This window comes from Fragaria vesca, linkage group LG7 (genome assembly GCF_000184155.1).
Source record: "Fragaria vesca subsp. vesca linkage group LG7, FraVesHawaii_1.0, whole genome shotgun sequence".
In the NCBI taxonomy this organism is placed as follows: domain Eukaryota; kingdom Viridiplantae; phylum Streptophyta; class Magnoliopsida; order Rosales; family Rosaceae; genus Fragaria; species Fragaria vesca.
Genome location: NC_020497.1, coordinates 20,326,009 through 20,338,170, shown reverse-complemented (window position 1 = coordinate 20,338,170; position 12,162 = coordinate 20,326,009). Strand labels below are relative to the sequence as shown.

General features: G+C 38.0%; 3 protein-coding genes across 3 annotated transcripts; all 3 read left to right on the top strand.

The window, feature by feature from the left end:
- Positions 1–181: 181 nt before the first annotated feature.
- Positions 182–2,941, top strand: LOC101298837 (probable NADH dehydrogenase [ubiquinone] 1 alpha subcomplex subunit 12-like). Its single transcript, XM_004307824.1, has 5 exons — positions 182–285; positions 795–821; positions 1,493–1,581; positions 2,316–2,425; positions 2,515–2,941. The coding sequence occupies exons 1-5, from the start codon at positions 197–199 to the stop codon at positions 2,668–2,670; spliced, it is 471 nt and encodes a 156-aa protein (XP_004307872.1). The 5' UTR covers positions 182–196; the 3' UTR covers positions 2,671–2,941.
- A 442-nt stretch (positions 2,942–3,383) lies between these two features.
- LOC101298549 (D-xylose-proton symporter-like 2-like) lies at positions 3,384–7,989 on the top strand. Its single transcript, XM_004307823.1, has 14 exons — positions 3,384–3,796; positions 4,446–4,531; positions 4,623–4,701; positions 4,791–4,850; positions 4,990–5,056; positions 5,136–5,260; positions 5,391–5,492; positions 5,673–6,041; positions 6,120–6,167; positions 6,278–6,340; positions 6,518–6,598; positions 6,844–6,942; positions 7,189–7,326; positions 7,527–7,989. The coding sequence occupies exons 1-14, from the start codon at positions 3,752–3,754 to the stop codon at positions 7,656–7,658; spliced, it is 1,494 nt and encodes a 497-aa protein (XP_004307871.1). The 5' UTR covers positions 3,384–3,751; the 3' UTR covers positions 7,659–7,989.
- A 238-nt stretch (positions 7,990–8,227) lies between these two features.
- Positions 8,228–11,891, top strand: LOC101293737 (D-xylose-proton symporter-like 2-like). The gene is made up of 14 exons (XM_004309024.1): positions 8,228–8,254; positions 8,864–8,970; positions 9,129–9,207; positions 9,336–9,395; positions 9,501–9,567; positions 9,661–9,785; positions 9,914–10,015; positions 10,200–10,568; positions 10,672–10,719; positions 10,821–10,883; positions 11,056–11,136; positions 11,294–11,392; positions 11,504–11,641; positions 11,760–11,891. Exons 1-14 carry the CDS (start codon positions 8,228–8,230, stop codon positions 11,889–11,891), a joined length of 1,497 nt encoding a protein of 498 aa, XP_004309072.1.
- Positions 11,892–12,162: the final 271 nt, after the last annotated feature.

Below are 12,162 nucleotides of genomic sequence, written 5' to 3'. Positions count from 1 at the left end.
TTTCTCCAGATGAAACTAAAATGATGTAGGTCTAACCAATGAGGGGGTTCCACGTGTAGAGAGACGGAGATTATAACCAATCCGGGTTGAATCTGACCCAGCCGCCCATTTAGTACAGGCTTTGGCCCACGACTATTCGGGTCGGGTTGAAAATAAGAGACAAATAGAGAGAGAAAGAGCAGAGAGAGAGAGAGAGATGACGACGGTGGTGAAGAGCATAGTGCAGGCGATCAAAGAGAAAGGTCTGCGCAATTTCTTAAGGCAGGCCAGGGAAGAAGGTTACCTGTATGTTCTCTCTCTCTCTTTTTCTCAATCTGTTTTGATATTCGATGATTTGTTAATGCAATACTTTTGGGTGTTTTCAAAGATCTCATTTTGGTTGTTAGATGTATGCATTTGGATGCAAGAACAATTGTTGTAGCTACTGTTTCTGAATCTAATTGTTTCTTTACTAAGTTTTGGTTAGAGGATTTGCTTTTTCTGATTTGTGTTTGGAAATTGTGGGTTAAAGAGTGAGACTTTGATAGAGGATGATGAGTTTTAGCTGGTTTAGCTTGAATTGAGAGAGACAGAGGGGATTTTAAACACCTCCCAGCTACGGTGAAGTGTTCCGAATACTTTGTTAGTGTTGGATATATAAGAGAATGTGGGAAAGAGAACATAAATTGGAAGCTGAAATTATTGTTCTTGAAGCTTTGGCATTTGTGCTTACGATAAAGTTGTTTTTTGCTTGTACTGACTGTTTGTTTTTCGGTCTGGGTACTGACGACTGTTTATGCCCTTTTATGTTGCAGAAAATGTCTACCTGATGGAAACCTTCTGTAAGTCGTTATTTCTCTGATACTTGAATGCTTTGGTTACATGATATGTTGGTTTATCTATCGAGCATGCCAACATGATCATGCTTACATGGCTACATGATAGTTTGATCTTTTCAATAATGGGGAATACCCTTCTTTTCTCTTTTGGTGAAGAGGAATACCTTGCATAAATCAAAGTGTCTTGTTTGTTAAACTGTTCCAGCTTCTGGACATGTTCATCAAAATGTCATGTGTGTTCATTCAGGCTTTAAATCACAGAGATATTATAGTTACACAACATGAGGCTATATTTCAATCGTAGGCCAGTTGGAGTTTAGATAAGGGTTAGTTCTTCATAGTTCTCGAATGGCTGCTAGAGTTCATGATATCACCATTCTTTAAAGCCCCTATCCCAATTAACATTGAATGAAGGATTATTTGCACTTTATGATTTTCACTTTCATTTATGTTGCAAGTGTTGTAGTCATCAAATAAGGATGAGTTATTTCAACTCTCTAAAAAGTGCAAGTGACAACCTTGACTGAAATTTTTGTTTGTAATGGATATAAGTCTGTGAAAGGGATTCATTCTATTGCTTCCTTATTCTTAGTTGTTTCTGTATTTGTTACCCTGTATTCTACTTTGAAATTCATTTTCAGCATCTCTTACTAGTTTTTGTTTACTTTCTGTAGGCAAACTAAAATCCACAATATCGGGGCAAAGCTTGTTGGTGTTGATAAAGTTGGGAACAAATATTATGAGAATCTTAACACTCAATATGGTTAGTGTTTATCTTCAATTGTCCTCCTGATACCTTTCTAATTACTACAATGCATTGGATTTGAATGATTGAATCCACTGTCACTTGTGGCATTTCTGATCAGAAGCCATAGTCTCAACATATCATATGTAGGAAACATCAAGAGGTGATGATAACTAATTGGCAGGTCATGATGTCTGAAAATTGTGAAACAATACTTTGTAGCTTGAAGTTATAGATCATGGAAAATTGTAATTCTAAATATGAAGAGCAAACTTTTATTTTGTGATCCGGAAAAGAAAAAAGAACTTTTATTTTCCTTAGAAGCGTGCAAATTCTCTTGTTGATCCACTGACGAGGCTGTAATTAAGTATTCTCTTCTAGCATTATAATTATGCATATCTCTTACTAAATATGTGGGACCTTTATTAAATGCCTTCAACCACATTTTCAAACCATTTTTCTTGCTGCAAAACAAAGTCAGGCTACTGAGGGGTTGTGCATACGATTGAACCCACTGCTTTAGTGCTTTTTACATGCATGTATTGATACGTCAAAAGTTCACCCCATACACAATTGCTACTTACCAGCCACAATTAGGAAAAGAATTACCATCATATTAGAGTTGTAGAACATCCTTGTTTTCCTTTTGGGACGTAGCAGACTAGTGGCAATTCTTTAAAAGCACTTTATTGCTTCATTGATATTGCAGTATGACTGTGACAGCTAACTGATTCACTTGTGGAGTTTCTCAGGAAGACACAGGTGGGTTGAATATGCAGAGAAAGGTCGCTACAATGCTTCTCAAGTGCCACCAGAATGGCATGGTTGGCTGCACTACATAACAGATCATACTGGAGACGAGGCAAGTTCTGCTTCCTTGTATGATCATGTATGCTGAAGAAAACAAATCTTATCACATGTAGCTAACATGTATTAATGAACCGGTTGCAGCTTCTGATGCTAAAGCCACAGAGGTATCACCTTGAACACAGGGAGAATTTCACTGGTGAAGGTGATGAGTTTATCTACCACTCCAAAGGGCACAGCCTCAATCCAGGGCAGAGAGACTGGACCAGGTACCAGCCTTGGGAGCCAACAAAACCCTGAGCTATCTCATGGAAGATTTTGGATAAAACTTGTACGATCCGCGTTATTCCGCTCTTCACTGCTGTAATAATGGCTTGCCCTTGTGCAAGCTGTGAATCCTTTTGAAGTTAAACATGATGTACTGAATTCAGTAAACAAGCTTTAATTGTGATTTGACATCTGGGATAAGGCTATCATGGAAGTCCACATTGTTGTGTAGTGTAATGTGATACCATTTTGAGTACTGAACCATAGAATTTATGGTTTTTGCCGCTCTTTCGTGGCTAGATCCAAAATGTTGGCAGCATGCTCTGGTTTGTTCCTCTTGTAGGCGATGGTGACATCTATCTGTATTCTCTGTGCCCTTTTATGACTAAAACGATGAAAATGATAATGCTGTGGGAATTGAGATTGATGATGAAAGTGTAGTGTTAGATTAGACGTGAGAGGTGATGCTCGGTTAGTGAAGGAGAAGGTTACAAGTCTGGAGTCCCGTCGTCAGTCGTGGTTGCCTTTTAACCAAGACAAGTTTTAAGCAGCAAAAATGTGAAAACGTAGTTACTGTAACAAAAAACTAAGAATGTGAAAACGAAAACAGAGTAACATACCTTAAAACGGTGGCAGTAACTGAAAGTCAGAGCAAGTAACCTCAGGAGATTGAAAGGAAAGATCAGGATGATCGGGTACGCCAGCAAATCTAATAAAGTCAGTCCAAGTGTCCAACTCCCTTTCCTGGATTCTGATGTCTATCGGTTTCGTCTGCAAATGCACGACCGTGTTCACCTAACTACCAAGCAATCCACCAGAATAGAACAGAACACACAAAGCTTCGCACGTGTATTTGCGAGTTCTTCATGCCTCTTTAGTTCATACATACATACATACACACCCGTTATTGAAATTCCAAAGATTTTCTATGTCCCATCAGTTGGAGCTTGAGCTAACATTCAGTGTGGCGCCGCCTGTTCTAGTTTCTTGGGTTGCCCCCAACTAAAGTAAAACTAAACTACATATTCCCAAGCAAAGCAACCACCTTTAGTACTAGTGTTTCTTGGTTTGTTAGCTTTTAGTGAGCTCAGCTGTACGAGGAGCAATATTATCAATGGCCTCCGATCCCGAGCAACCGCCGCGTTCTTCTCTCCATGAGGTTTCCTTTTCAATACCCACTTTTTCTTTCTGCTTATCTCTGTCTCCTGCTTGATCATGAAGTTAAGAATTGGTATCATAAACTAGAATAGAACTCAAATGTTGAAAATCAAGTTGTGCATTTCCTTGCTAAAGAATACAACTTTATTCAAGATTAACAACAGGGGTGGTTGGGTCTTGTTGTTTTAAACAAGATGGTTTATTATTCAATTTCAGTTTCGAGGTCTGCATTTTTTTGCTTCATTCTTTGGAAAAAAGAAAACTTTTAACTGATGAAAATTGAAATTCAGATGGGGATTTGGTATTTGGTCTTTGGTGTTTTATACCACATCAGTTTTGATTCCAAATTTGGTTTGATGCCGAACAAAGCTGCACCAAAATGAACGAAAAGAGGCTTTGTACATGTCAAGTTCTGTGTTTTATTTGGTTGCTCTGAAAACTATAATATCTCCTTTTCACTTGAGAACAAAATGGGGTTTAGTTGACTGTGGACACAGCTTCTGGCTTGGCTCATTCAGAATTAGAACAAAAAGGGCGTTGATACACACAAATTACATATGTTCCACTTTTGTTCTCTACATAAGAATGCGTGTAATTGTCTGTTTTAGATATCTGGGTTCAATGTTGTTAAATACATCACCATTTCTTAGGTTCAGAATTCAGGCGATGTTCAGATGCCTCTTCTTAATGGCGGCCAATTTTCAGACAACTATTCTGTTCTTGCCGCAGTACTCCCGTGAGCATTCTTTTTTCCTTTTTTAGCTGTTTTCATATTTTCTTCTGATAGTCAATTTTTCTTCTAATGTTGTCATTGCCTATGATGTCAGGTTTCTGTTCCCAGCTCTTGGAGGACTACTGTATGGCTATGATATTGGTGCCACGTCTTGTGCAACAATATCGGTAGAGGTATAGATACACTAGTATTCAGAGAGTTCCAACTTCACACGTAATACACTCGACAATCCAATTAATGGACTTTTGTTTTCTTGATGCAGTCGGCCACATTAAGTGGAGTATCATGGTACGACTTGTCATCTGTGGAAATTGGTCTTATAGTAAGTGTACTACTAAACTTTCTTGTTGTTACTGAAATCTCTGTGGGGTTATTTTATTGTATCCCTGCTGCTCTTATTAGTTCTCTTTATTAATGGCTTTCAAAGAAAGTGTTAATTTTCTGCCTATTTCCTTGTGCAGACCAGTGGCTCATTATATGGTGCCTTGATTGGCTCTGTGCTGGCCTTCAACATTGCTGACATCATAGGTTGGTTTTTCAGTTAGACAAGTAAATTTAATGATTTTATCCAATATTGAGGAAGTTTGAATGATTAATCTATATGAAGGAAGGAGGTGGGAGCTGATTTCGTCTGCTATAGTCTATCTTATTGGGGCAATAGTAACAGCACTAGCACCTGACTTGCCTATTATGGTGATTGGGCGCGTTGTATTTGGTATAGGAATTGGACTGGTAATCTATGAAGTGAATTTTCATTAAAACAAACGTCTAGCTCCTTCTGATTATTCTCTGTTTTTTTTATCTATACTCTTTTAGGCAAGGCCTGCTTGAGATGTATGAATTTTGATCTCTTCTCTCGTAGGCAATGCATGCTGCTCCCATGTATATTGCTGAGACAGCTCCAAGTCAGATACGAGGTCGACTAATATCACTTAAAGAATTCTTTATAGTACTCGGAATGGTTGTAAGTGCTTCATCATTACATCTTTTAGTGTTGCGACTGCAGTCAAGCCAGCTAACAGAGTATTTCATTTTTTTCATTTTTTGCCTCTCTTTATGGAACATTCTAGAGTAGCTGACTAGTTGGGATGATTGTTCTGTATATGAAGGCTAGAAATTACTAAGCACCGTAAACTTTTTGCAGGCAGGTTATGGAATTGGTAGTCTTTTAGTGAGTATAGTTGGTGGTTGGCGGTATATGTATGGAGCTAGTGTCCCTCTGGCAGTAATTATGGGAATTGGAATGTGGTGGCTACCAGAGTCACCTAGATGGATCCTTCTACGCGCCATTCAAGGAAAAGGAAATATGAATGATTTGAAACAAAATGCAATCAGTTGTTTGTTCCGGCTTAGGGGTACAATTATTGGTGATTCAGCTCCTGCACTAGTAGACGAGATGCTTGATGAACTTTCTTATGTTGGTGAAGAGAAGGAAGCTACATTCTTAGAGATGTTTCATGGAAAATGCAAGAAAGCCCTCGTGATCGGTGCAGGGTTGGTGTTGTTCCAACAGGTAGTTACAGTCTGTGAAGCAATTTATGATGTGATCAGTTCTGGACTTTGACTAATACGTAGGTCTATACTATGACAGATCACAGGGCAACCAAGTGTGCTGTATTATGCTGCATCAATTTTCCAGGTACTCTGCTATTTAGCTCTAGGGTACTGATTGGGCATTGATGAAGAGATTATCAGTTACATGATTTTCTTAGAAGACATAGTCTCATCCTAATCCGTTGTGTCCAATAGAGTGCAGGATTCTCAGCGGCATCTGACGCAACACGCGTCTCAATAGTACTTGGGTTATTCAAGGTAAATTTTCCAAACTATGTTTATTTTATCCAGAAGCAGTTCCCCCAACCTACCCCCATTCTGATATATGCCTTGTTTATCTTTCCTCTAAAAATGGATAAAAATAAATGTGCGTACATTTCCATTGAAGAAATTGACTCTCAATAGATTTGCCTGACTTGGTGTTTACTGATGTAGTTGGTAATGACTGGAGTAGCTGTGCTTGTTGTGGATAGACTTGGGAGGAGACCTCTACTGCTTACAGGTGTTTCTGGGATGGTATGCCCCCTTTTTTACCAATGTTTTTCTTTTTACAGGTGACTGCATGTTTACTTATGATGCATTTCAGAGGCAGCATTTAACTGGTTTAGGAGAAATCATGAGAACATAACTGTGTTCATTCTCATTTCTCCACTAAAGGACAAAGAATTAGGCGTAAAGTCCATTTGAATTCAAGACTGGAATCCAATAATCTTTAAACCACCAGTACTCTTGAGGGATTTATTCACTTCTTCATGTGACAGGTCATCTCTTTATTCCTCTTGGGGTCATATTACCTCTTCTTTGATGATACACCAGCCGTAGCTGTAATTGCACTGCTGGCATATGTTGGGTGTTATCAGGTAACTACATTTGTCCTTTCATTATATGAACTTACGTCAGTGGATCTGGTGGCTTATATATATTATAGGATTCTGCAAATTTTGAGTTGCTGTTTTTATATATTTAAAGTCATTGTGTTTTTTTAGTTAGAAATGCTAACTTTCATAAAGATTTTTCATTTCACTTCTCAAGTTTTCTAATTCTTATTTTTGATACACTTCAGTTCTCTACTAAAAAATGTATAACTCATGGTATTGATTTTGCAGTTCTCCTTTGGTCCCATTGGTTGGCTCATGATATCAGAAATATTTCCCTTGCGATTAAGAGGACGTGGACTTAGCATAGCAGTGCTTGTGAATTTTGCTGCGAATGCGCTGGTGACATTTTCATTTTCCCCTCTAGAGGTGCGTGAGACTTTCAGCAATGTTTTTCTTCCCACTAATCTGCAAATTTTCTTAACTATGTTGTTTCAGATTATTAAGATAATTACATATTCGATTAGTTGTGGGAAGTGTGCTAGATCACCAAGTCCATGTTAATTCGCTCAGTCCATCAGTTATGTCCTTGATTGTAATACTGTAATTTCAACTGTGATTGATTACAGGCATGGCTGGGAGCTGGAATAGTGTTTTATATATTTGGAGCAATAGCCGTGGCATCTCTTGTTTTCATTTTCTTCATTGTCCCAGAGACAAAAGGGCTTACTCTTGAAGAAATCGAGACCAAATGCATTTAGGAATTATCCTTCAACAATTCGACATAGTTGTCTGGTTTCATGTATGCAGGGATATACATTTTTCTCATATCCAGCGCTATACGAGTACCGTAGGACTGTCAGGTGTTGTATACTAGCACAGTATCTCATGTTGCTGTACCATTATCTTCATGTCGACTATGTATTCTACTCTCCTAACTAGGATGTGTATTCTTTAATAGGATATAGGAAATAAACATTTGGCTGCATTTATATGTTTTTGTACTTCACTGAAATTGAAAATTTGAGATATGTGGCAAACGCATTTGTATGTTATTGTATGAATCGTATTCCAAATTTCCAATACACTAAGAAACAAATTAAAGAAAAAGACCAAGACAAAAAGAAAGCTAGTATTTTCGTTGGTCAATACAGAACCAACAAACCTCTGGAAACCTCTCGATAAGGATTAAGCAAAGCAATGATTGGATATGATTACAACTGTTACTAATACTACGTACTCGACTGTCTTTCCACTCTCATGGCTTTGCGAGTTTAATACTCCCTGAATATCCGACTCCAGACTTTGATAAGCGATATAAGCAACCCCTATGGCATCTTCTTCTTCTCTCCCACAGGTTCCCAATCTCCTGTCTTTTCTGTCTTTTGTTCATTTGTCTGTTTGCTCAGTTTCAAGCATGATATGATCATACACATATTTTACATATAAATGTCTTCTTCATCATGTGGAGATCAAGACCAAAACTTTCTCAAAATTTGCATGCTTTTAACAGAATTTACGTTCTGTGTTTGATTCCTGAAAGAACCCAAAGCTGTAATCAGTCTGGTGTTGCTTCAGACCAGAGTTCAGTACTTGGGTTCAAGCCCATTTTACGACTTGAACAAAACTGGATTTGATCACCATTTTGATCAGTAATCATCATTATTGAGGACCTTGTTTACCTGAACCACAGATTCTTGTTCAGTTATCACTTAGATGAGCTGAGGTGTATATAGGTCAATTTACCCCACAGAAGAGTATAGTCATCCGTCATCCATGTACTAAAGAAGGTTGTGTGTGTATAAGCATGTACAATCAATTGATTCAATTCTATTCCAGATTTCCAGTACTGTGTTATCTGCATTCAAACTAGTTAAGTGGACGAGATTGTCTAATAGACACTGTGCTTAAAAAATTGTAAATTATGGGTGCATTGATGATTTGGTGTATATGCATTTTTCTTCAGGTGACAAGGCTTTCAGGTTCAGGTGACATTGGTGGTGCAAAAGACCCTCTTCTTACTGGGGTGCATAAGATATCCCATAACTATTCTCTTCTTCGCGCAATATTCCCGTGAGTATTCCTTTTCCTTCTTCTCTTCTGATTTATCCTAATTTTTGCTTCTATAGTTCTATACATTGTCTACATATGCCTCTTTTTGTATGCGATTATCTGTTGGATTGGGCTGAAAATTTTGCAGTTAAATCATATTTACATTTCTGTGAAATCAGATTTTTATTCCCAGCTCTTGAAGGACTGGTATATGGCTATGATATTGGTGCCACGGCGTGTGCTACAATTTCCCTCGGGGTACTCATATGTATTCTGATTATTCCCTTTCTACTCAGAGAGTGCCTACTTCATAATTCATATATATGCAACTCTTTATTCAGTTAAATTAGGCATGCTTAACTCTCTTGATATGCTTCCTAATGCAGTCAGCCACATTAAGCGGAGTATCATGGTACGACTTGTCATCTCTGCAAATTGGTCTCATTGTAAGTAATTTACTACTAACCTTTTTAGTTTGGAAGTGTTTTGTGATGGAGGAAGTTTCTTGGGCTTTCAAAAGATATAATATTTATTTGTCCATAATTTTTCAGGCTAGTGGCTCATTATCTGGTGCCTTGATTGGCTCTGTCCTGGCCTTCAATGCTGGTGATGTCTTAGGTTTGTTTTCATATTTCATTTGTTTCACAGTATATAAACACACTTAATATTTGTGGAAAAGTTCGAACTAATGATAAATAATGTTGTGTGAAGGAAGGAGGTTTGAGTTGATTGCGTCTGCAGTATTGTATTGTATTGGAGCTCTAATAACGGCATTAGCACCTGAATTCCCTGTTATGGTGATTGGGCGCTTTGTATTTGGTGTAGGAATTGGACTGGTAATTTCTGCACTTTATATGGACTATAGAGTCATTGTTTCACTACTAAACATATTTGCTTAGTATTTCATTCTGATTAATTATGTGCGTTTGAGAGATTTATAAATATTTTTTGCTGTATTAATTAGGCAATGCATGCTGCTCCTATGTATATGGCTGAGACGGCTCCAAGACAGATACGAGGTCAACTATTATCGCTCAAAGAGTTCTTTATAGTGATTGGGATGGTTGTAAGTACTGCTTCCACATTAATTACTTCTACTGAAGGACTCTGATATCCATCTTTTAGTGTTCGTTGTGACACCTAAGCAGATGATCGAAGCCAGCTAAATAGTTAATTTGCACGTTTTTCCTCTTGTTTGATCTCATTTTCTACTGAATAGTTTATCCAATTTCCATAAACTTGTTATGCAGGTTGGTTATGCAGTTGGTAGTGCTTTAGTGGACATATTTGGTGGTTGGCGGTATATGTATGGAGCTAGCATCCCTTTGGCAGTAATTATGGGAATTGGAATGTGGTGCCTACCGGAGTCACCTAGATGGATCCTTCTATGTGCCATACAGGGAAAAGGAAATATGCATGATTTAAAAGAGAGTGCAATACGTTGCTTGTACCGGCTTAGGGGAAAAGCTATTGGTGACTCAGCTCCTGCACTGGTAGAGGAGATGCTTGATGAGCTTTATTCTGTAGGTGAAGATAAGAAAGCTACATTAGGAGAGATGTTTCATGGGAAATGCAAGAAAGCCCTTGTCATTGGTGCAGGATTAGTTTTGTTCCAACAGGTAGCTAGTTAGTATTCGTTTATTCGGCAGTTTAGTCATGAAGTTCTCAATGGGAAACTTTGGTTTTGCTAAATAGTAGCATAAATTGTTTGTACTATGACAGATCACAGGGCAACCAAGCGTGCTGTATTATGCTGCATCAATTTTGCAGGTACTAAGTGTGCTTGTTTAGATCTAGGGCCAGTACTACTTATTGGACATTTATATATGAGGAGATATATTTCATGCTAACATGTAATGATCATCTGCTAGAGTGCAGGGTTTTCTGCAGCAGCTGACGCAACACGGGTCTCAATTCTGCTTGGGTTATTCAAGGTATACTTAATTTCCAAATCACAATATTTGATGTACATATTTCTCTCGCATTGTTCACAATATATCCCCCTCATTGATCCTTCTTCTTTTTTAAAAAGAAATTTGTATGATTGAAGAATGGAGTTGAGTGTTTCCGCACCTGTGTAATCGACTTGTTTCTTTGCTGTTGTAGTTGGTAATGACTGGATCAGCTGTGCTTGTTGTTGATAGATTTGGGAGGAGACCACTTCTACTTGGAGGTGTTTCTGGGATGGTAACTCTTTGTCGATCAATTTTCTTCTTTATAAAGATTTCAGCTTATTTATTAAAACTATAGACTGTATCTTAGTGTTTAGGATTCAGTAGTTTTTGTGGTCCAGTCAATTTCACTGGAATGAAGGCTGGCTGATCATGTATATAAACTGTGACAGGTGATCTCTCTATTCATGTTGGGATCATATTACCTTTTCTTGAATGAAGCACCAGCTGTGGCTGCAATTGCACTGCTGCTCTATGTTGGGTGCTATCAGGTAATCAGTCAGAACTACTTTAGTGTTCTATTCTACCTTTTATTATAAAAATGTGTAGGTTGATTACTTGTGATCGATGCATACTAATATTTCAATTCATGTTGTGCACAGTTATCGTTTGGTCCAATTGGTTGGCTAATGATATCAGAGATCTTCCCATTAAGATTTAGAGGGCAAGGACTGAGTATAGGAGTGCTTGTGAATTTTGCTGCAAATGCACTAGTCACTCTTGCATTTTCCCCTCTAAAGGTAACATCATCGATCAGATCATCAGTGTCCGTTTCTTTCTTTCTTCCCCATTATTCGTTGCTTTCTTGTTTAGGACGTCTGAGTTTGACTGTCATTTCAATTCCGACCTCTAACGCAGGCATGGCTGGGAGCTGGACTGTTGTTTTATGTATTTGGAGCAATAGCTGTGGCATCTCTTGCTTTCATTTTCTTCATTGTCCCAGAGACAAAGGGTCTCAGTCTTGAGGAGATTGAAGAGCAATGCCTCTAGGCGGCTCTACACATGTACTAGGTTCTGACACTCATCTATGATACCAATGTTGTACCATACAACTCTATACTATTTCGTTTTATTAAATCCGAGACCTCCACCATCATTTTGTTAATTGCTAACACACGTAAATGAATGCATGGCCTGTAACAAAGCATTCTCGTATTCTAGTAAGAACCGAGACGAATAATACTCGAAGTTTTTTTTAAAATGAGAGAATGAAATTACAAAAAGAAGCATCTACAACAACATATACTAAAACGATCAAAAT